The sequence below is a fragment of the Chenopodium quinoa genome, unplaced genomic scaffold (genome assembly GCF_001683475.1).
Source record: "Chenopodium quinoa cultivar QQ74 unplaced genomic scaffold, ASM168347v1, whole genome shotgun sequence".
Classification (NCBI taxonomy): Eukaryota; Viridiplantae; Streptophyta; class Magnoliopsida; order Caryophyllales; family Amaranthaceae; genus Chenopodium; species Chenopodium quinoa.
This window is the reverse complement of record NW_018743850.1, coordinates 3807780-3829659: the sequence shown is the minus strand read 5'-3', so window position 1 is coordinate 3829659 and position 21880 is coordinate 3807780. Positions and strand designations below refer to the sequence as shown.

Here is a 21880-nt window from a genome sequence, read left to right as displayed (position 1 = left end):
CAAGGTAAGTTGTGTGATGATAGGATATAAGCATGATAGGTGTGTTTTATTACGCTTATGTACTCAGCATTGCTGATTGTGTGTTGTATGTTTCTTTAGCCTTGTCTTTACCTTGGCCCTACGACGACCCATTTCTAATGCCGAGTAGTGGGGACAAGTAAAGAGAAGTTTTTCAGGTGATGAAACATTTTCATGATGGGCATGAGTGAAGAGCGAATCATGCTTTGTTTCCATAGGAATATAATGTGTTTATTTGCTTGAATGATTATTTATTTTATTATGCTCATGAGACTAACGTAAAGGTTTTCAGTATTGTTTGGTTTTAAGGGCCTAAAATGGTTCCAAGCTGTAGGTTGACTTTGTTTGACTTTACTTTCTTTTGGTTTGACTTTTAAGTTGACTTGTTTTGAATGGTTTTAAAGAAAGTCTTCCACTGTGTGTCTTTGATATTTGCCTTAGCTGTTTTCACGGTGGCGATAATATCTTAGATTTTCCTATTTCGTATTTAAAAAGGGCAAAACAGGTATTTTAAAGGAAAGAAATTTCTAGGGTGTTACAAAGTGGTTTCTGGGAGCTTCGGTTGAGATTTTTATTACCACTAAAGCCAAAAACGTGTTTTAAAGTGTTTTGTTTTAAGCTTGGCCAAGTGCTTATTTAATTAAGTTATTTTAAGAGAAAGTTATTTTCACTTATTTTAATTTTTGGAAACCGGAAAATTTATTCATTATTTTTAAAAAAAAAAGGTCCGAATTTTTTTTTTTATTGTAGAAAATCCAATTTTTTTTTTTTTTTTTTTTATAAAGGACATCCGAATTTTTTTATTTATTTTGGGGTGTCCGAATTTTTTTTTTTAATTTGGCCTTTTTCCGAGCTTATTTTTGAAAATTAATTTTAAAAGAGGAGTCAAAAATATTTTTAGTTTGATCATTTTGTAGAAAAGCAAGGATTGAGGTAAGTATTATGTGTTAAAAGCTTTTAAAAGCATGTTGGTGAGCTTGTGTAGGAAAGAAGTTGGGGCATATAAGTTAGAAATAATTATATTCTTGTATGCATTAATATTTTAGGTTGTGATGTTTGATCATGTGGATTGATTAATTGAAAGCATGTGATTATTGATTAAGAATAGGTGAAATTGTGTTGATTGAACATTGAACCTAACTCATGCAAGAACTGTATTATTTTATTTTCTTTGGGGAAGGGAATTCTTTTCTAAGTCTTTTCCTTTACAGGATGCCGATTCTTCCTAGCAAACATTCCCAAATTGGTACTTTAGTTAAGAAAAACAATGAACATCCGTTTGACTATGTCAAGAAAAATCCAATTCTATTGTTCCCATATGAGCGATGTCTTAGGAGACAAGCACTATGATCTTCCTGATCGTGTTTCTGTTATGATTATTCACTGTCTTCCAGATAAACCCCCATATCTTGCTGTTAAATCAAAGTTCTCTGATTTCTATTTACCAGGGGACATCCCAAACTACTCTAAATACAAAAATTTCTATGGACAGTGGTACCCTGATTACAGATACTTGATTTCTTACCTCGTTAGAGTTGAGAAAGATCATTGCCAGCACTTACACATTCCATATCCCAATTACTACTATGAAAATCCAGCAGGGAATAATTCCCCTTCCACTAGTCGTCAGTCAGGAAGTTCTTCTCCTACTCAGGGTAATCAAGCAGGGACAGATGGAGGACAGGAAGAAGGAAAGATGATGGATGAGAGTAACCATATTGTTGATAGTTCCATTATGGAGATTCCAAATCCAATCCAAATCCAAATCCACCTCCAACTCCAATTATAATCGACATTTCATCTGACGATGAGGAAGATGAAGAGTTTATCCAAGTAGAGCAAGAACCAGAGTCACCTGAACCAATGGAGGAAAAAGATGACCCTGAATTCGATCCTGGAAACTACAAACAATCTACCGACAAGAAGGATAATGTTCAAAAGGACTAGATTTTTGTAGTTTCATTTCTTTTAGGATTCTTAGATTCGTTTCCGCATTTTAATTATTTCAGTTCCTAGTAAAGCAATTAGTGGCATGTCCATAATGAAATTTGCTCTGCTTTGCTGAAATCTGCTCTGCTTTGCTCTGTTTTGCTATGCTCTATTTTGCTAACTCCTGCTCTGCCCTATCCGGAAGCTCAAAAGAACAGGGCCTAAGAGAGGTTTAATTTTCACCCTAACGTATTTTCAACTTTGACTATCAATATCTAGCCTAAACTAATGAGTTCTAAAATTTGCTCTCGATTAGCTTTCCTTAATGAAATCTCCTATTTTTATTTCATATAAGGTAATAAATAAGAAAAAGATATGAGGCAAGCCCTCCACAGCTCCACCAGCAAGCTAAGTGAACAACTACTTCAAACAACAATTAATTGGACTTTTTTGTGATCTCCATTTCAAGCAATTGCTTGGCAACGCAATACCCTCATCAACTCCGCATTATATATGAGCAAACCCCAAAATTAGTGGCCAAAACCCTTGTTTCCACAGATCAAAACATCCTAGCGCTCGCACTTCTTGGAAGCCATGGTTGGCAAGGTAGGTTAAATGGCTTCTTAGTGTCGTTTAAGAGACATTCAACCAAAATGTTGCCTTTAGTCTATAAGTCATGTCCTTGGTAAGCATAAAATTACATCTTTTTAATTCCCTTGAAAAATAAGATGGTTTTTTTTTTTTGAGTATATTTTTCCACCAATCCATGGCCATGCCATGCGTATTCAAAAGTTTTCTAATGATATCAATGAAGTAGGTTGCAAAGATATTTTGTATTCAATAGAAACAGAAGTTGCTTTAGGAAAGTGTAAATATTAAATTTTTTCTCAATTCTACCCTTCCTCTTTACTATGATCTCATGTATGTTTCAACCAAAAATGGAAAAGAAAAAAATTTAGTTTAGTAACCTAACACTACCCTTATTTTCTTTTAACTATTGTAACATAGTCTCACGACATGCACTTTAAGAAAATCATTAGATAATGTAAACAAGCAAATCAATCAAACTAATTAGTACACCTACGACGTTGTATGAATTGTATCTAACCTTTCCTATTAGCAATGTTAAAATTGTGTTGATTAAGTCATTTATTTTAACTCTCTATATACATCCTAAAAGTGCGTGATTTAAACATATTTGGAACAAAAGAAATTTAACTATGCAGAATGAAAACTCTTTTGTTCTGTTTTTATTTATTAGACCACTTCTAATGGTGGACAAAAATAATGCTTGCCCAATATCACTCTACCCACTTTCTCTCTCAACAAATCAGTTTTGCCCATAGACAATTTTTTTTTCACAATTTCTCTCCCAATGGTGAGCAAAAATAATGCTTGCCCACCACTCTCTCTCTTACTTTTTCAATACCCCACCATTACTTTCTCTCTCCTACACAACACTTCTTTATTTATTAATTTCATTTATATTTTAACAATATTACTCCAAATAAATAAAAACTAGTCTAAATTTGTGTAACTTATTTTTTTATTTGTGTTGTTTTTATCAGTAAAATATGTCGTTAAATTATGTACATTAGATGAAATAATTGTAACAAAATGCTAAAAATTTCGTAAATGTTTTTATTTATTTTAAAAAGCGGTACATTACTAGAAACCGATTACATTTGAAACGTCATGCGTAATTAAACTTAGGGAATAAAATAAACAAAACAATTAAAAAAAAAACGACTGCGTACGGAAAAGTAGGTAGGCCATAGTAGTTGGCCTTATTTAAGTCGTGCTAATTTTTCCCTAATTAATTGGCCCGTATTGTAACCAAATATGTTCGACTAAATCACTTTTCAGAGATAGATGAGTTTCTCTATCACAGAGGGAAGCTTTTTGTTGTATAAATGAGTTAAAGTCAAAGTTGGTAGGTCGGCCTACGTTGAATTCAAACGGTGGCGTAGTAGACGTTGATGCTGTTGTTAAATCTTGTTGATCTTCTTCATAGAAGCTTCTTAGAACTTCGACTCAAGTGTAGTTGTGGCGCTCATCTTCAACAATCATGTTGTGCATAATGATACATGCTTTCATTATGTCCCGCAGTATGTCCTCATCGTACGCCAGTGACAATTTTCGTATTATTGCAAATCGAGCTTGCAAAACACCGAAAGCTCTTTCAACGTCCTTCCGAGCAGCAGCCTGGTGGTAAGCGAACATTTTATCCTTTTGAAGTTGAGGGTGTGTGATACCATGAATAAAAGTTGCCCACTTTGGATAAATGCCGTCGGCTAAGTAATAAGCCATGTTGTATTCATGGCCGTTAACTGTAAAATTTACCGGAGGAGCTCGACCATGCAAAACCTCATCGAACACTGGTGAATGGTAAAACACATTAAGATCATTACAAGATTTGGGAATACCAAAGAAGGAATGCCAGATCCATAAATCTCGATCCGCAACGGCTTCCAGTATTAGCGTTGCTTTCTTATTTCTACCGGCATACTGCGCTTTCCAAGCCGTTGGACAGTTCTTCCATTCCCAATGCATGCAATCAATGCTGCCTATCATGCCTGGAAAACCACACAGTTCATTTTGATGCATTATTCGGGCTGAATCATCAGTCGTAGGATTTTGCAGGTACTCGGTTCCGAACTGATCAATGACCCCGGCACAAAAACGTTGAAGGGCAACTCGAGCGGTTGACTAACTGATTCAAACGTATTCATCCACGGCGTCTGCAGCCAAGCCGTAGGCTAACATTCTTATCGCGGCTGTACATTTTTGCATAGGTGATAAGCCTAACCTTCCAGCTGCATCCCTACGCTGCTGGAAGTAAACATCACCTTCAACGACCTTGTTCATTACAAGTAAAAACAAAGGTCGTTGCATTCGAAATCTTCTTCTAAATTGGTTGGTGTTGTACACATGATTATCGGAAAAATAATCATTAAACAGTCTGGCATGTCCCATTTCCTTATCTATTCTATTCGTACCCCCTCTGGGTGTTTTTGTAGTGGGTTGGGATTGTGTTTGGGGCATGAGGAAAGTTGGGGGTTGGTATGTGAAGAGTTCATCAACGAGTTGATCATATTCTTCAGTATTTGAAGAAGATGAACTTGAACTTGAACTTGATGATGGTCTGTAATACATCTTGTATTAATAATGTAAGTTTCTGAATTGGTGTGGTTGTGGAAATGTGCCATGCTTACTATATATAGAAAATATATCAAATTAATATGTGGTTACAAATCTGAATGACCACACCAACTGAAGGAATCAAATTTTCAGCCACGGAATAGGTATATTATGCTAGTTGCCAATGACAAATCTTGAGTGCAGTTATGTCAGTATCAATGACCAAAAGTTAAAGCATTCTGACAAAGTGAATTCAGAAAAAAGTGACTACACAATGAAAAAAGTGAATGCAATTATGTCGGTAACAATGACAATTGAAATCAACTTGTTAAACAACTTGTCATTCAATATTGGATAATCAGAATACAAGTTTACATCTGACATTGAAATTAAATACACCACTAATACAAGTTAAAAATAAAAGACTACATTGCGCATAATTAAAAACTTAACTAATACAAACATAGACCAACTACAATAGCATAATTAAAAACTTGAGTAATACAAGCGTAGACCAACTACAATAACATGCTTAAGAGCCTTGTAATTTACCAAGTAAAAAATTCTTGTACGCCTCTTCTTGAGGAGTGAGTGGCGTAGGCGAATTCTTCAGAGTTCACAGCATATCAAACATGGTTCTCATCTTATGAATGTCAAGTTCCTACCGTTTCCTCCGTTCCTTATCCTTTTCAATTTTTATCCTCTCTTCCTTCGGAATGGCCTCCCTTTCGCGAATTGTAGCGAATTCCTTCATTTGTTCGCTAAGGTCAGACGAACCACTTTCTGTAGCCACTGCTTTCCCTTTACGCTTGTCCTTTTCTTTCTTCACACCATCGGGTCGTCGTATTCCTCTATATGAAAAACCATCCGTAGGGGTTTCATCCCCTACATCATCTCTCGACCTCTTCCCACTTCCAGCACTACCTTGCTCCTCAACATCACAAACAACTTTTCTTTCCTCCTTTGACAATGACCATCTCAGCTTTGGCCTCCACTTTGGATCTTTATTAAGCATTTCAACTGCGTGAGGAAAACTGAAATTGTGACCTTTGGCCAGATGAAAAAGCTTCGATGCACTTTTTACACGGTCAGCTTCGTTGTAACCACTCCCTCCCTCCGGAAGTCTACCCGCTTCATCATAGCAAGATATCCATTGTAGTGTGTCTGCTGCCAACCTTCTCCAGTGCGACGACAGACTCTTCATAGGTCTTGGCGGAAGTATATGCGGCTTCTCCGCATGAGCCATTTGATATGCTACGTGTACATTGCGCCATAGGTCAGTTGCTTTCTGGTTCGTACCTTTAATAGCATCTTCGTTAATCTGCAAGTACAACCCAATCAGAGCTTCATCTTCCGCAATAGACCAAACACGAGTCGCTCGTGCAGCAACTTGGTTGGCTTGCATTCTGGGAGCTTGTGGAGGATACTGCGGCGTCTCTGGTACGTTTTCCTCTTCACTGTCATCGAATTGGGTGTTGCTACCATGATCAGTTTCAGGTTTACGTTCTTCATTATCATAGTGTTCTAGGGGAAATTCAATGGGTGTCTGATGTTGTGGAGGTGGTTGCAAAGACGTATTTCCCATTCTTTGCAAGAACAATTGAAACTCGGGATTAGTTAGGAAATCATCACTAAAACCAGAAAATTGTTGACGGAAATTTGGGTTGTTCGGATCCATTAAAAGATTCTGCATCACAAAACAAAAAACAAATATGTTTAAAAATATTTAATAAGACATGACATTCACAACATAAAATTTTAACCATTTTTTTTAACATTTGTACATAACCTAACTTTCACAACACTTAATTTACTAATATACAACTTGCAACAATTTTAACTACATTTAAATAACAAAATAAAATGACAACAGATCAAAAAATATAATCTAATACCACTTAATTTATTAAATATACAACATTCACGTTCAACAATATATAAACAAAACATATAATACATAATATAATACAACGAAATTAACTACCTATACAAAAATAACATATAAATATAATTTAACATAACAAATTACTTCACCTATACAAAACAACAACCCAATTTCCAAAAAATTAGCAAATAAATTCAGATTAAATTAATTTCAAATTTATTAATGTATGAACAAAATAACAACAATTTTCTAAATACAGTTATATATATAATTGCAATTACATTACATGAACTACATTTTTTAATTTGCAAAAAAATCACATATATACTAATTTTAATAAATAGCTGAATTTTGCAAAAAAAAAAAATAAATAAATTAATATTTACCTGAAAATCGGTGAAGTAAAGCAAAAATCTTCTTCTAATTTCGGAATATTTAGAAAAATAAAGAATATGGAGGATTTATGGTATTTATGAAATTATACCAAAATATACCAAAATGCATGTCTATTTATAGAGAATTAAATTTTATGACCGTTGGTAATTTTTTTTTTTAATAAATATTTATTTCAGAAATTACATTACAAACATTATTACCGTTGGCAACAACTAGAATCTTCCTATTGGCCAGCTTCCTGCATCTGCCACGTGGCGCTCCAGCATTCGTCCATTGACTGACGCGTCAGTCCACTGTTTTTTTTCCTTTCCAGAAAGCTCAGGTCAAAACGCACCGTTTTGATCTCGCTTCTTCTTCGGTGCAACATTAAACGCATCGTTTTGATGCTGCCTCCACCGAATTTTTTTTATTTAAATCAGCAATATGTGGGCCCACCATCTAACTGTTCAACCCAATTTCTGCCCAAGTCTTGGGCATTTTAACACATGCCCATGGGAAACTAATACTTAGCCCACCATTGTAACCTAAATTTTCACATACTTGCCCATCAAGATACCCATAAGCAAAAATAATGCCCACCATTGTAGGTGCTCTTACAACAAATGTATGATCCGAACAAATTGTTAACCATTTAACCTTAGTTGCATACATAATGATTACACCACATAGTCTCTTAGGATACTTTTGAGTTGTCCAATGTATCAACTCCCTCCTTTCTAACTCCCAAAGCGCAAAAATACCCCCGCCACTGATTAACTCTGCTGGCTACTATTATAAGAAAGAGTGTGTGTGTTGCCGGGATTTGCTGCATTTCAAAAAGCAACTCCCTCTCTTAAACCCTAGTAAACCTCCAAACAACCTGGTAATACCATCTTCTCCTCTTTCAATTTTCAATTTCAATTTCTCTCTCCTTTTGTTTTATAATTCCAGATTATTACAGTATTATTCAATTCAATTGCTTCGATTTTTCATTTTCCGATTATAGTCGATTTTCAATTTGTATACTGTTGATTTTTCTGACTTTTTTAATTTAAATTTTGTTGAAATGGTTTAGGGATAATTGTTGAGATTTTGGTGAATTTCAACTATGGCGAGTGCGATTAACCTTGATCAAGATCAACAATGGCTTATCAATTGTTTGAATGCTACACTTGATACTGATCACCAAGTTCGTTCGTTTGCCGAAGCGTCTCTTACTCAAGCGTCACTTCAACATGGTTGGCTATCTTTCGCTTTCTCACTTATACTGCCTCGGTCTGGATTTACGGAGTATTTGTTATGTTACTAATTCAAATTACGCTATCAACGTGACTATTAGTTGCGGACGGAAATTGCAGTTATTCAACCATGATGACCTTATTAGGCCAGTCTATTTGTTATTTTGAATGGAAATATAACTCTAGCTGATCTAGTTTTATTAATGCTTTGTTTAAAATGTTGCCTTTGGTTTTCTAGTAAAAGAATTGATAGAGATGGTTAGTGGTATCAGTAATGACTTAGGCCCCGTTTGGTTTGATGTAAAACATTTTCAATGAAACATTAGTTTCATGGAAAATATATTTTCAAGGAAAACCACACTTGCAAGATAGTTTTCCTTTGTTTGGTTCCTATAAGAAAAGGTAAAAAGAAATTAAAAATAGGAGTGAAAATGTGGGGATGGATGAAAGTAAAAAAGGAGATAAGGAGAAGGGATGAAAATGTGGCTTCCTTGTTTTGTGAAGGAAAATGCTTTCCACCATTATGAATGCAATTTTCCACCATTGGAAAAATTATTTTCCACTCCTTCACAAACCAAACAAAGGAACTGGGAAATAATGGGAAAATCATATTCTATGAAAACATTTTACATCAAACCAAACGGGGCCTTAATGACTTATCTTTTCGGACCGAATAATCACTTCTCTGGCTTGGGGCATTCTCTGCCTTATGATTGTGTGGACTGCACTGGACCACTGGTGTGATTATATTTCATTAGGTGGTGCTTTATATAATTGCCCACTAAAATGGACATTCTAATAGCTTTGTTAGAAAATCATTTGCAAGTAAAAAATTTGGTTAGTATAAAGCTTCTATTGAGCTTAGGATTTGTATCGAATGCATGTTACTATGTTAGTGACTGATTTGGATCTAGAGGTTGAATAGAGTAGGTTCTCCTGATATGATGTTGTCTGTCATGCGCCTAGGAGTTACAATTTCTTTCTTGGCGTTGTATGGTTTGTTTTCAAGTGTGTCCATGTTCATTAAAGTGGACAATCTAGTAAACATGTATTTGATCTTGGATTAGAATGGTCTAAATCAAATGTCTTAGTGAATTTTCATTTACTTTTCATCAAGAAGTAATAGGTTTTATTTTCCTTTCAAATAATATTCTATTTGAAAAAGCCTCTTTGATATAATTGGTTAAAGCTTAAGAGCACCCATTTATTTGTATGGGGGCTGGGGGTAAGGCTGTGTAATTTAATTCTTCCTTATCCTGTCTTGGGTGGGAAATTTGTCCAATTTATTAGGTGATTATATAGCACATCAAGGCAAGAGTTTATCTCTAAGCTGTTTATGGTTTACATTGAGAAGTGGAATATTTACCTAGCCAATGATGGGATCCATATTCATTTGTTGTGAGAAGCTCTTTTCAACAATTATTAATCTATACTGTAGGTGAGTGTTTGATTGGCAGGAAAAGTGATTTTCCTAAATTTCATTGTTTGGTTTGTAAAAGATGGGAAATGGTTTTCTGAGGGTGAGGATGGAAAACATTTCCTTTTTAAGGCAGGATAACCTCGTTTTCCTCTCTCTCCTTCCATCCATCCTCCCTTCTATCTCTATGTTCCGTTTTTTCTCTAGAATTCTAGATTTTCTTATAAGTTACCAAGCAAAGGAAACTAATCTATAATTTTGTTTTTCCCAGAAATTATATTCATTGAAAAGGTTTACCATCAAACCAAAGGGAGTTTAGAGGCCCTAGAGTAATGGGAAATTTTTTGAAGTTAAACTTCTCTTCTCATCATATCAACTATCAAGTACTTCTCATATGTTAAGCGTTCAAGTCACTTGATAGTTTTATAGGAGTTCCCTTTTTTTCCTTGGGTGGTTATTGATAGGTCTCCTAAACTGTGCAATGCCTCTTGTGTGCGTTCATGCAATTTAACTCCAAAGTTGCTGATCAATGGCATCATTTAATTTTTTTTGCAAGATTTAATAATATTGAATCAGCATAGAGACCACCGTTAGTAAGACATTGCATAAGGATAAATTACAAATTTGATGTTAATCACGAGCCACCCATTACATGAGACAGAATTTAAGATGTGAAGGTGCAATAGGGATAGGGTGTAACATGTATTAATGTTATTTTCAGTCAAAAATTTGCACCCTCTCCCTTTTGTACCTTCTAATATTTGCCTTTTCATGTTACTGATGGCTATTGATTAGAATTATATATGCAATTTGTGCTTCTATAACCCTTGTGCCTTGTCTCTGTGTTGATAGTATCATATGTAGCCAAACTTTAAAATGATGCTTTAGATTAGTATGTCTATACTGAAATTTAATTCTTGGCTATATGCTTAGGAAGTTAAGATACAGAAATTTCTGAAATGTATATGTGCCTATGAGAGCTTTTTAGGTATAACTAGAACTCTGCAAGCAAGCATGAAAGTTGCTGCATCATCAAAATGCAGTGTTACTAATTCTCTCTCATGAAGTGGCTCCTGATATAATGGCGCTTTCAGATTGGAGTAGTTATGTGTGTGCATATCTGTGTTAGTTGTATCAGCTTTTAGGTCATTATGACTTTTCTGTGTGTGGATCATCTAAAGGGGGCTTAAACTATCGCAGGTGTATGAAATTTTTTGCATCAATGTTATATTTACATTAACATCTCTAGCAATGAGTTATTATCTTCCTGTAGCATTTGAATGAGTTGATTGTATGTGGGACTCACCCTACTCCCTCCTTCCTTTTAACGCATGTATTAACTAGCTGATTCAAAACCTAAATTTCTTAGGTTTTGGAAGTGCATTGGCCAAAGTACCTGCAAACAGGGAATTGCCAATGGGACTGCGCCAAATATCCTTTCCTTACATTTTAAGCTTCCTCATTATTGATCTTTTCTATACCTTTGTTCTGATATAATTTGTTACATAAATTATTGCTGATTTTAATTAGTAATTTTGCTTTATTTATGCATTTGTCAAATTCCTTATTTGCTTCATTTGAAACACACAATAATCAAATAATCACTGCATCCATTTTTTTATTTAGCCTTTTTATTTTCCTGACATAATTGTGGCCGCTATTGAATTATTTTGGAGGCTTTGACATGTGTTACCTAGCCGCAGTTCTCTTGAAGCAGTTTATCAAAAAGCATTGGCACGAGGACGAGGATAACTTTGAGCACCCTATTGTTGCAAGTGATGAGAAGGTATCTCTGTTTTTAATCCCCATTGCTGGGTTGTTTTGTTGTTTGTTCGTAAGTAATATGCCTGGTCATGGAGATTTTTATTGGTTTTTGACTATTCATACATACCTTTGATGGTTTTCTCACTACCCAGCTAACCTTTTGTCTTCTCTTTGGAATTACTATCTATTAATTATTTATTTAGTTGTGTGTGTGTGTGTGTGTGGGGTAACTTGTGTAGGTATATTGTTTTTTTTTTTTTTTTTTTTTTTTTTTTTTTTTTTTTTTTTTTATCTTTATACATGTTTATACGAATTTTCTTCTCTGCCATATGGCAAGAATTCTCACTAGGCAAAGACTAAAGAGAAAAACTATAAAGGTGATGAGGAAGGCTAAATGAATGGCGACTGTGGTGGATGGTGAAAGATATTATATTTATTGGTTTATTAGGATAAGTGAGGGAGGGATAAGAGGCTTAAGGACTGGAATTTGTTTGTTCCATCTTTTTGGCTTATCTGACAAAGAGGAGAGTCGAGCAAATGTCTTCATTTTGTTTTAGCAAACTTGCAAAGAAAGCAGGAGAGTGGAGGGACTAGGGAAGAAGGGATCCAGGAGGTAGCGACCCCCCCTCCCCCTTCTCTCCATTGGATTTTACTGCAGTTAATGAATGAGTGAGAAGTACAGTGAGAAATTTTAGAGGATAGATTGTGATTATGTCTGTTGAGTCATTGTAAGCTGTTCCAGTAATCTCCTCTTCAGTTTGATTCTTTGCCTCAGATTATATACATGAATATTTGAAGTTTTCAGCAAAGGAGAAACCTTTTGCATAGGATATGTATCTTGAAACTATGTTTACATAAATTTATAGAATCAAAGAGAAAAACAGAGGTATAACACATTATGAGCAGTTTGCTTTAAAATTTGGAAAGTGGAAAAATGGGAAGACAATCACTTTCTTGAATACATAGCCTATTTGACATTCATGGTAAGATGAGCGTGCTTTGCTAAAAGTTTGGAGCATCTTCATGTATAAAATCAGTTAAATGGTATTGATCAATAAGGCTTACAGAAAAAGGTCACAAATCAATTTAGCTAAAAGTTTGGTGCATCTTCAGATGTTAAATCTATTAAATGTTCCCCACTTTCTTTCTTTTTGGTACCTTTGTCACTGGAGTCTAGCCTAGTTTAATCCGTGCTGAACTTATCTAAGGCATAATTTAGGAACTGAGCTACCTGAACCACTTTCCTAAACTTTGTTTTCTTCATCAATTATTGTCCTACATCATCTGTAAACATTTGTCCACAGCTCGCTAAAATTAAAGAATATGCGTTTGAGGGTTGATAGTAGGGGGAGCCTAAAAAAGAGTCAATGAGGACTTGGATGCTCATATATGATTTCAAATTTCTGAACACCATGAACCTTTGAAAGACTACAGACTTTCCAAAAGGAAGCTATATTAGTCACCCTGTTCTTTGTGTTGAGCCAAAGCCTTCTGTTAATTAATTTGGTTTGTATTAATAAGGAGTGGAAAGTTGATTTATAATAGGTGTTGCTTTTGTTGGGCATGTAGTATTTTTTAAGAAATGGACTTAATGACATACATCGTAATTTTCTGGAAGTGGTTATTTGTTGGGTTTTCCTCTGGTATAATTTTGTTTTATCAACCTCACTAAGATCAACTTTCTGGTTTCTTTTATGAATCTTGTTAACTGATGCACACTTTAATTGTGAATATGTAATTGTCACTTTTTTTCATTAGCCTTCTCTGGTTGGCAATGGGGGGGAGTCTAAGTCTCAACTCTCAAGCTTATTTTTCCAATGGAAAACATGACTTTTATATCTGTATCTGGAACACCTGGGTAAATCTTACACATTTTCATTATTGAAAAGGTCAATGCTTTATGTGTTGGAAATATTTTTGATTGGGCAGTTGGTATTAATAAAAAACTAGAAAATCTGTAACCAATTTAGTGTATATATCCTGGATGTCCTTTTTTATGGTTGTGGAAAGATGGGGAATAAGTGCAGTAGGTGTGTTTGATTCAATGCATTTGCAGGTCTACGATGTTGGTCTTGGGGGTATTGGCAGAAGTTGTCTCTTTTTGGAGAATAGTTTGTCAAATGTTACATAGATGGTGAAAAAAGGAGAAAGAAAATCTGTCACATCGTGTATTACTTGGAATGTTTTGTTATTTTGTGCATAATACCAGTATTATTTTTAATGAATCTTATGATATCCATTTTGAAAGACACTCACTACTATTTGAATTTTAATAATATACTTATTATTTTTGTATAGTCCAACTGGTGTTTACTTTTTAGGCTATGATGCTCATTAGTTTTTTTGAAAGTTGCAAATAACTAAATTTTGATTGAGAATTTTGTTCTGTGTTGTAATTGAATTGATTCTTTCTACTATAGCTGTATACCTGAACCCATTCCATGGAATGCACTGACATCTGCTTCTTTCCACTTTGCTTCTCCCAGTTAAATTTTATCTGGAATGCAAAAAATTTGTAGGACAATTTCTCATGTTCTTTTAGGTCTTCTCATTGGATTTGTCACTTGTCATGTTTTTCCAGGAAGTCATACGCAGACTTCTCCTGCTGTGCTTGGATGATACACATAGGAAAATCTGCACAGCAGTTAGCATGGCTGTTGCTTCAATTGCATACTACGATTGGCCAGAAGATTGGCCTGAATTATTGCCTTTTCTGATGAAGTTGATTAATGATCAAACTAATATGAATGGAGGTAAGTTTTGGATTCTCGAATTTTTCTTGGGCTTTGCATTTGTAAAATAAGATATGTAACTTTATCTTGTTGAGCAATACTTTCTTGTGCTCAATTTGTGTCAAGTTGAGATTGAAAGTGATATGCCAAAGCTGCTGTCGCATTAGTGATATGTAACTTTCATTGATGTAGTTTAAAATGTTAAGTAACTGAAGTATTCTATTTTCTAGGGTGATGATATTTTTATGTTGACTGCACTGCCTTTGCAAATCCTTTAGACACCGCTCTCAGTTGTTGGTTTAGCTATGCTTTACTGTCTTTTGCTATATTAATCTGCTGTTCTATTCAAGGCATCGTTTCAAAGTTAGATAAGAAGAGTTTAATTATTGAATAATTTTCTACAGTGCTTGGTGCATTAAGGTGCTTGGCCCTTCTATCTGGGGACATAGATGATAAAGCTGTACCATCTTTGGTGCCTATCTTGTTCCCTTGCTTGCTCTCAATTGTCTCATCTCCTCAGGTCCGTATAATTCAGCCAAACTTATATGTGTAGATTATTATTTTGATTGTATTTACCCTGTACTTAAGTGAATTATACCCTAAATGAGTCAATGCAGAATCTGCTGCATCTGAAATTTAGATGTTTACGCTTACATGCTATCTTTGTTTGACACCGTTTTAGTTCTTAAGGAAGTAAACTTTTGGTTAAGCTTACTATTGATACATCAGAAGTTATAAGCACCTTAAGGCTTAAGTATATATTATTGTTTTAATAATGATATGTTGGTTATTGTGTATATTACCATTCTACTTTAGAGTATTTTACTTCTTATTATATGCATTCTGCTATCTTTTTGGTACCTTTGTCACTGGACCACTGACCCTTGTTTGAATGCTCATAATATTGCATTTCTAATTACTTGACGATCTAATTGACATTGTTTGAACTGTCCATTTATTGAGCTGTAGTATCTAGAAAGTAGAAATCGAGAATGATACTGGTTTGATTACCTTGTTCCTATTTCATTATATTATCTAAAGTTGCTGGAGGTCTAAACAATGCTTTCACATCTAGTTGCCTAACTGGTCAATGGTCATGCAGCAAAAGCTTTGTTTTGGTAGCTTCATACACGGGCAATTTTGAAATGATGGGGGCTAAATCATGTTATGCTGGGTTATAATAGTTTATTATAGCCGAAAGCTTCTCATTGCCAAGTTCTTTGTGTAAGCTGTATCCATGTAGCATAATAGCCACGGAACTGATGAGTTATTTTGGGGCTTTGTTTATTTTGGCGGAAAACATTTTTCAGGAAAATGATTTTCCCAATTTTCCATTTTTTGGTTTGTAAAGGTTGAAAAACAATTTTCTCAAAGGGGAAAATTAGTTTTCCCTAAAATGGAAAACCATCCTCCTTTTGAGAAGAAGGCATGCTGTGTTTACCGCCTACTCTTAATATCCCTTTCCTCTCCTCCTATTTATCTTTTCCCTTCCCCTCCCATTCCCCCCTTTTAAATTTTCTTGCTAGGAAACAAACTGAGGAAAACTACTTTTTCAATTGTGTTTTCCCTTAAAATTGGTTTCCATGAAAAATTATTTTCCCGAATAATTTTTTCCAAAACAGATGGAGCTTGAGTGCCACGAGGTTATCTTTCTTGGTTCTTATTGATCCCCTACAATATAACTCTTTTTGTAATTATCTTTGTGATTATTCGAACAGCTTAGTGGGTTAGTATTGACTATGTTATCACAGCCCTACTTTCTGAAAATCTCTGTCTACCCATAGTTGATCTCAGCTTTTAGGGGTTGATTTGGTGAAATCTACGTAAAATAGTGTCTGTCAACTTATTGAGTTGCTTTTCTGTAAAATGTAGACAATATAATTTCAAGTATTTGTTCCAGAGTTTTGTATTTTTGATGAAGTTGATGCTTCAAATTGATGGTGGCTCACCTCTGTATCTACCTTGGTTAGATCTATGAAAAATCTATGCGTGCAAAAGCCCTGTCAATAGTCTACAGCTGTACATCCATGCTGGGTACCATGAGTGGTGCCTACAAGGTATTAAGTTTACATGTCTAAATTCTGAGTAATTAAATATATTTTGACTTTATTGATTCTGAATAATTTGCATATGACATATAATGACTTCTTTCAGGCAGAGACTAGTTATCTGATGTCACCAATGCTCCAACCATGGATGGAGCAGTTTTCAGCTGTATTAAGTCATCCAGTGCAACCTGAAGATCCTGATGACTGGAGCATAAGAATAGAGGTTTATTTTGACAAATGACATCCTTCTTTACCTTTTTATATTTCTGAGTGTGTGGTGCGGGACTGTGGGGCTTGGGTGAAGGTGAAACAGCCAACCCTGAACTCCTGAATTGTTTGTTGCTGTGCTAATAATATTATACGCATTTGTTCTTTTTCAATTGTCAGGTTTTGAAGTGCTTGAATCAATTTGTTCAGAATTTTCCGAGTGCTACTGAAAAAGAGTTCATGTGTGAGTTTAATATGTTTCTTGCCTACAAGATAACAATTAGGCACATTCTTATTGTATTTCTCTTTCTTTTTATGAGAATTTATTATCCTGTTTCTATGTGTCCTGTGTTGCAGCTATTGTCGGACCTCTGTGGCAAACATTTGTGACTACTTTAAAAGTATATGAGCAATCATCAGTCGAAGGTACTCAAGACTCTTTTGAAGGACGATATGACTCTGATGGGGCAGAGAGAAGTCTAGAGTCCTTTGTTATACAGGTATGTAACATGTAACTGCTTTTCCCTTTTGTTTATATTACTGCCATGTTATTGGAATGGAACAAAATTAGGATAGGGGAACTTGGAGAGTAATGAAAATAATGCAAAGGAAAATTGGCTTAAAATAATACCAACTATTAACGGTGTGTGTAAAATAATATGAACTTTACTTTTTGCTATTAGCAGTATCACCTTTTGTACGTGCAAAATAGTATGCCGGTCACTGGAAAAGTATCGCAAGGAATATTCCGTCTATATTTATTATTATTGTTATTAATTTTCTGTTTTCTTTTCAAAATGCATATTACGTTAACAATTTCCTATACAATACAATCCAAATTAATAATACCCCACCCCTTTGTTGGGCTTTTTTTTTTTTTTTTTTTTTTTTTTTTTTTTTGTTGTATTATCAATATGTATTTAAATAATTTTTTTTTTCAAAATACCAGTAGTAATTTTACTACCACACAATTGTAAATAGGGTATTTAAGTATTTAAATGCATTATTATTTTGATATAATTAGTTTCAAAAACTATTTTAAAAATCCAAAAATTTCCCCACATTATTTTGGTTGGTGAATTTGGGGAATTTTTGGGTTTTTAAAACTAATTATATGAATATAATAATGCATTTAAATACCCTATATATTATTGTATGATAGTAGAAATTACTACAGGTATTTTGAAAAAAAAATGGTTTAAACACATATTGACAATTCGGGAAAAAAAAACAAAGAAAAAAAGCCTAACAAAGGGGTGGGGAGTTGTTAACATAATATGTATTTTGAAAAGAAAACATTAAATTAATTAAAAAAACTAAAATAATAATAAATATAGATAGAATATTCCTCGAAATTCTTTTTCAGTGACCGGCGTACTATTTTGCACATATAGTACAAAAGGTGGTATCGCTAATAGCAAATAGTTGAGTTTGTATTATTTTGCACACATCGTTGATAGTTGGTATTATTTTAAGCCAATTTTCCTAATGCAAAAGACGTATTGCATACTGAAGTCACATTTCACACTACCTTCCTAAAGCTTAATTGAAATAATTCTCTAATTGTAATACTAGTTGCAATGAATAGCGCAAACCTTATTTTTAAGCACCCTTAGTGACCTTGGTGTATATAGGCTAAAAGCTCTATGACTTTGATTTTAGGGTAGTGTCAAGTATTTTTTTGATAAACTTGATAAGGTTGTTTCTGATTGATGGAAATGGAATCTATGATTGAATAGAAATAGTGTTACTTAATAGCCAAAGCTCGGGCAATAGACAAAGAGGAGATACTCTAGAGTCTAGAGGGTCCAGCCTACTAAATCCCAAAATGAGAGCGTCGTTAGTCTTTGACAGCAGAAATTTTACCTTTTATAAGCTACTTTAGCTAGAGAACTTGAAGAACACCAGCATCTAGTGATCTATACGAACCTTGAGAGTGGATAGTTGAGTTCAACTCCCTTGTCCGGGAATCTGAATGGTCTGAGGGCCTTGAAACTATTTGGCCTGAGGGCCTTGAAACCATAACCCTAGACTCCATCTTGTTGAATCTACAGATTCTACAAACTATGGCACAATGCTTCCAGAACTTATAGAACAGCAGCATCAACTTCATGCTTGAAGTCAGGACAGATGGAAGCTGAATCTTAAGAAAACTTGAAAAACAAGAAAGTTGTATATTTCTTTATTCGCTACTTGGATCAGTCATTGCAACTTCAAGGCATAATTATTGTACTGAAGTCTAATGGAGCTATCAAGATTTGCTAGTTTGGCTTGATTTCTTGCACTGTTCCCAATCATGTATGATGCAAAATTCTAAAATAAATAAGCATTGGTAGAGGTAAATATATGACAATTAATGTGCTTAATCTGGAGAAGATACTTTGTATTTTATAAAGAGGAGACTTAAGTGTGTCCCTTGAACATTTAGGAATGGTTACAAATACGGTTTGTGGGATTTGGTAGGGCGAAGGATAAGTTGCTTTGGCGAAATACAATGATGACAATCTTGTGGTGTGTTTGGATAGACATCGAGAAAAAGATGGACGAATTTTTAAGGACGTTTCTTTTGTGTTTTTTTTTTTAATATAAAGTGACTTTGCTAGCTTCTTTATGGATTAAGGAAGCCGGAGATTTCCCAAATTACACTTTAGTGGGGATGCAGAGGAATTTGGCTAATATGTGTTTTTTAAAGTTTCTTTGTGAGGACACTTTGTCCACCTTCTGTATTACCCTTCCTATATTTAATTAAAGAGTTTGTTGTGAGGAAATCTTGTTCTCCTTCTGTATTACCCTTTCTGATAATTGTTTTTTGTTCTTACGAAAAAAACCATTTGCTTATAAAGTAGTCTCTAAAAATTTAAAACTTCCTCCATTCTCTAAAGGATGCTACACTTCCAATTATAGGAAGTTTCATATTGGATGCAACATTATGCTTTGGCTTTTGTTTCCCTTTTTCTCTCATCATCAAATGTGCCACCTTAATCATCTCTATTTTTCTCTCACCTATTACACGGGTCTCCTTAACATTTGTGCCTCCCCCTACCCCTATGTTACATCCTCTAGAGAATGAAGGAAATGTAATTGAATGGCAAGGCTGTATAGATCTGTCTAGATGGCTGTGATGTGAGTTATACAGGGTTATTATCAAATAAGTCTTCTAGAAACATTTTGCAGCTTTATGATTCAGGCAAAGAATGGAAGTCAATATTCTATTTTTCTAGCAGTGATTGGTCATTCACTTTATTTTATATGTAAATTTATTGTTTTATGCCCTGCATCTTTTTCAAACTAATATTTTTAGTAGTGCAGTGTAGTCAGGTTGATTTGTCAGTATGGTATCTTCTTTCTTTACCTCTTTAGATAAGGTTACTAACACAAACGTTTTGCAGTTATTTGAATTTTTGCTGACAATCGTTGGCAGTTCAAGATTTGTGAAGGTATAATAGCAAATGAACCTTGAATTCAGATTTGTAACTTTATTTTGTTTTCTTGTTTTATTTTGGAACTTGATTTTGTTTTCTTGTTATGCACTGCTGATAATGGCTTTTCCTTTTTCTATTTAGGTTGTTGCAAATAACTTGCAAGAGCTGGTTTACTATACATTTGGATTTATGCAGATTACAGAACAACAGGTGCTCCATTTTTTCTTTTGTTTTTGATACCTCTTTGGTGATACTTGAATTTCTGGCTGTCTGAATTGGATAGTCAATTTTAATTTATTATCTCGTCATCATGAACTTGTTTGATTTGTTTTCCTTGCTCACTTTACATTTGTTCAAACCAGACGTTTTTCCTTAAAAAAGGCACCTGTGAATTGTGGAAATGATACGACTTTATCAGCTGTATTATTATGTTTTTGTGGCCATCAGAAGATTCCCACATACATTTTTAAATCCTGTTTTGGTCTCTGATAGGTCACTCATAGACAAAATTGAGGAACTAAAGTTGCGCAATTTAGATTTTGTATTCTATAACTATTTTTTCTTTCTTGGATATTATGTAGACGAATGCGTGGTCTCTGGACGCAAATCAGTATATCTCTGATGAAGATGACAATATGTACAACTGCCGTGTTTCTGGTATGCAAAACTTGAAGGGACAACTATAGAATTTTTACAGAAATCAGTATATAAAATAAATTTTCAGATTCAGTAGAAGGAACTATTTGTCCTCATCGATAGTTAACGTAATGTAGCCAGTCCTTTTGTTCACGTATTGATGGACATGTTTTTTTTTTTTTTTTTTTTTTTTTTTTTTCCTTCTTCTCCATGTATATGAAAATATAGAAACACTTAGTTTTAAAATTTTGGTCATTAAAATCTTGGGAAACAAATGATTTCTTGTTTGTTAGGATTATAACCAGAGGTCAATTGGAGAAGGCCTTGCTATATTATTCTGCTTTTGTCTTCAATCGAGCGCTCCAGAGTTTAGTGTTATGTTATGAATTCCCCTAGTTACTTTTATAATCTGATATGGGAACTCTACCTTTCTTTTGCTTGGAACTTATGCATTGTTAAAATTTTGGTAAACAGCATTGCCATCCCTTTTCTGTCAACGTCTGCATCTTTTTTGTGTTGCCTTCAGTGCATGTGGCTTGGAAAAGTAGGACTAAAAAAAAAAGGCTTGGATTAGTAAACTAAGGAATTTAGTTTCCATTATAATATGGTGTTCTACATAGATGGAAAAAAAAAAAATAAAATAAATCTTTGAGGGCCTAGCTTCTCTCTACTGAGGATCTATGCTACCTTTTCTGAGGCTATTTTATGATTGGAGTCAAGTGTTCATTCTGTTGGACACATATTTCCTGATAATATTAACTTATAAGATAGCCAATAATGTTTGATCTGGCTCAGTTCATGGGGAGCACTCCTTTTCCTTGTAATATAATTGATTTTGGCTGTATAATTGCTAATTGTGTCGATGTTACATTTTGTCTACAGGTGTCCTATTATTAGAAGAGATCATCAGTTCTTGTGGTGAGGATGGGCTTTGTGCCTTGATAGATGCTGCTAGGAGGCGATTCATCGAGTCACAACAGCAGAAGGCTGATGGTTTTGAATTTTGGTGGAGGGTAAGTGCAGCAAATTTTGTAGCTGCATTACTTATTGGTTTGCAAACTTGAATTA

The 21880-nt window shown here is 34.4% G+C and overlaps 4 protein-coding genes across 6 annotated transcripts in view; 1 reads left to right on the top strand and 3 right to left on the bottom strand.

The window, feature by feature from the left end:
* Nucleotides 1-3981: 3981 nt before the first annotated feature.
* On the bottom strand, nucleotides 3982-4554 carry LOC110685667. The gene has a single exon (XM_021862199.1). It carries the CDS (start codon nucleotides 4552-4554, stop codon nucleotides 3982-3984), a length of 573 nt encoding a protein of 190 aa, XP_021717891.1.
* Nucleotides 4555-4665: 111 nt separating this feature from the next.
* LOC110685666 lies at nucleotides 4666-5103 on the bottom strand. Its single transcript, XM_021862197.1, has one exon. It carries the CDS (start codon nucleotides 5101-5103, stop codon nucleotides 4666-4668), a length of 438 nt encoding a protein of 145 aa, XP_021717889.1.
* A 646-nt stretch (nucleotides 5104-5749) lies between these two features.
* LOC110685665 lies at nucleotides 5750-7951 on the bottom strand. Its single transcript, XM_021862196.1, has 2 exons — nucleotides 7910-7951; nucleotides 5750-6775 (listed from the first exon to the last, which is right to left on the bottom strand). Exons 1-2 carry the CDS (start codon nucleotides 7949-7951, stop codon nucleotides 5750-5752), a joined length of 1068 nt encoding a protein of 355 aa, XP_021717888.1.
* A 123-nt stretch (nucleotides 7952-8074) lies between these two features.
* The window catches only part of LOC110685999 (importin-9-like), a 31151-nt gene continuing 17345 nt past the window's right edge, over nucleotides 8075-21880 (top strand). The window contains exons 1-14 of one of the 3 annotated variants that reach the window (XM_021862576.1): nucleotides 8075-8231; nucleotides 8424-8586; nucleotides 11373-11434; nucleotides 11697-11789; nucleotides 14349-14520; nucleotides 14904-15019; nucleotides 16470-16556; nucleotides 16654-16770; nucleotides 16935-16998; nucleotides 17112-17254; nucleotides 20144-20191; nucleotides 20318-20386; nucleotides 20758-20833; nucleotides 21695-21825. In XM_021862576.1, coding sequence (XP_021718268.1) covers nucleotides 8457-8586; nucleotides 11373-11434; nucleotides 11697-11789; nucleotides 14349-14520; nucleotides 14904-15019; nucleotides 16470-16556; nucleotides 16654-16770; nucleotides 16935-16998; nucleotides 17112-17254; nucleotides 20144-20191; nucleotides 20318-20386; nucleotides 20758-20833; nucleotides 21695-21825 — 1308 coding nt within the window. In that variant the 5' untranslated portion in view covers nucleotides 8075-8231; nucleotides 8424-8456. The remainder of the gene's footprint in view (nucleotides 8232-8423; nucleotides 8587-11372; nucleotides 11435-11696; nucleotides 11790-14348; nucleotides 14521-14903; nucleotides 15020-16469; nucleotides 16557-16653; nucleotides 16771-16934; nucleotides 16999-17111; nucleotides 17255-20143; nucleotides 20192-20317; nucleotides 20387-20757; nucleotides 20834-21694; nucleotides 21826-21880) is intronic. The other 2 variants (XM_021862575.1, XM_021862574.1) reach the window with 2 other exon arrangements.

What these genes read in the sequence shown, in the direction of transcription:
- LOC110685667 (XM_021862199.1), bottom strand. Translation starts at nt 4,554, where the DNA reads ATGCATCAAAATGAACTGTGTGGTTTTCCAGGCATGATAGGCAGCATT.
- LOC110685666 (XM_021862197.1), bottom strand. Translation starts at nt 5,103, where the DNA reads ATGTATTACAGACCATCATCAAGTTCAAGTTCAAGTTCATCTTCTTCA.
- LOC110685665 (XM_021862196.1), bottom strand. Translation starts at nt 7,951, where the DNA reads ATGGTGGGCATTATTTTTGCTTATGGGTATCTTGATGGGCAA. An exon ending in ATGGGTATCTTGATGGGCAA is followed by an intron (nt 6,776 to 7,909) that starts GTATGTGAAAAT and finishes TTTGTGATGCAG; the next exon opens with AATCTTTTAATGGATCCGAA.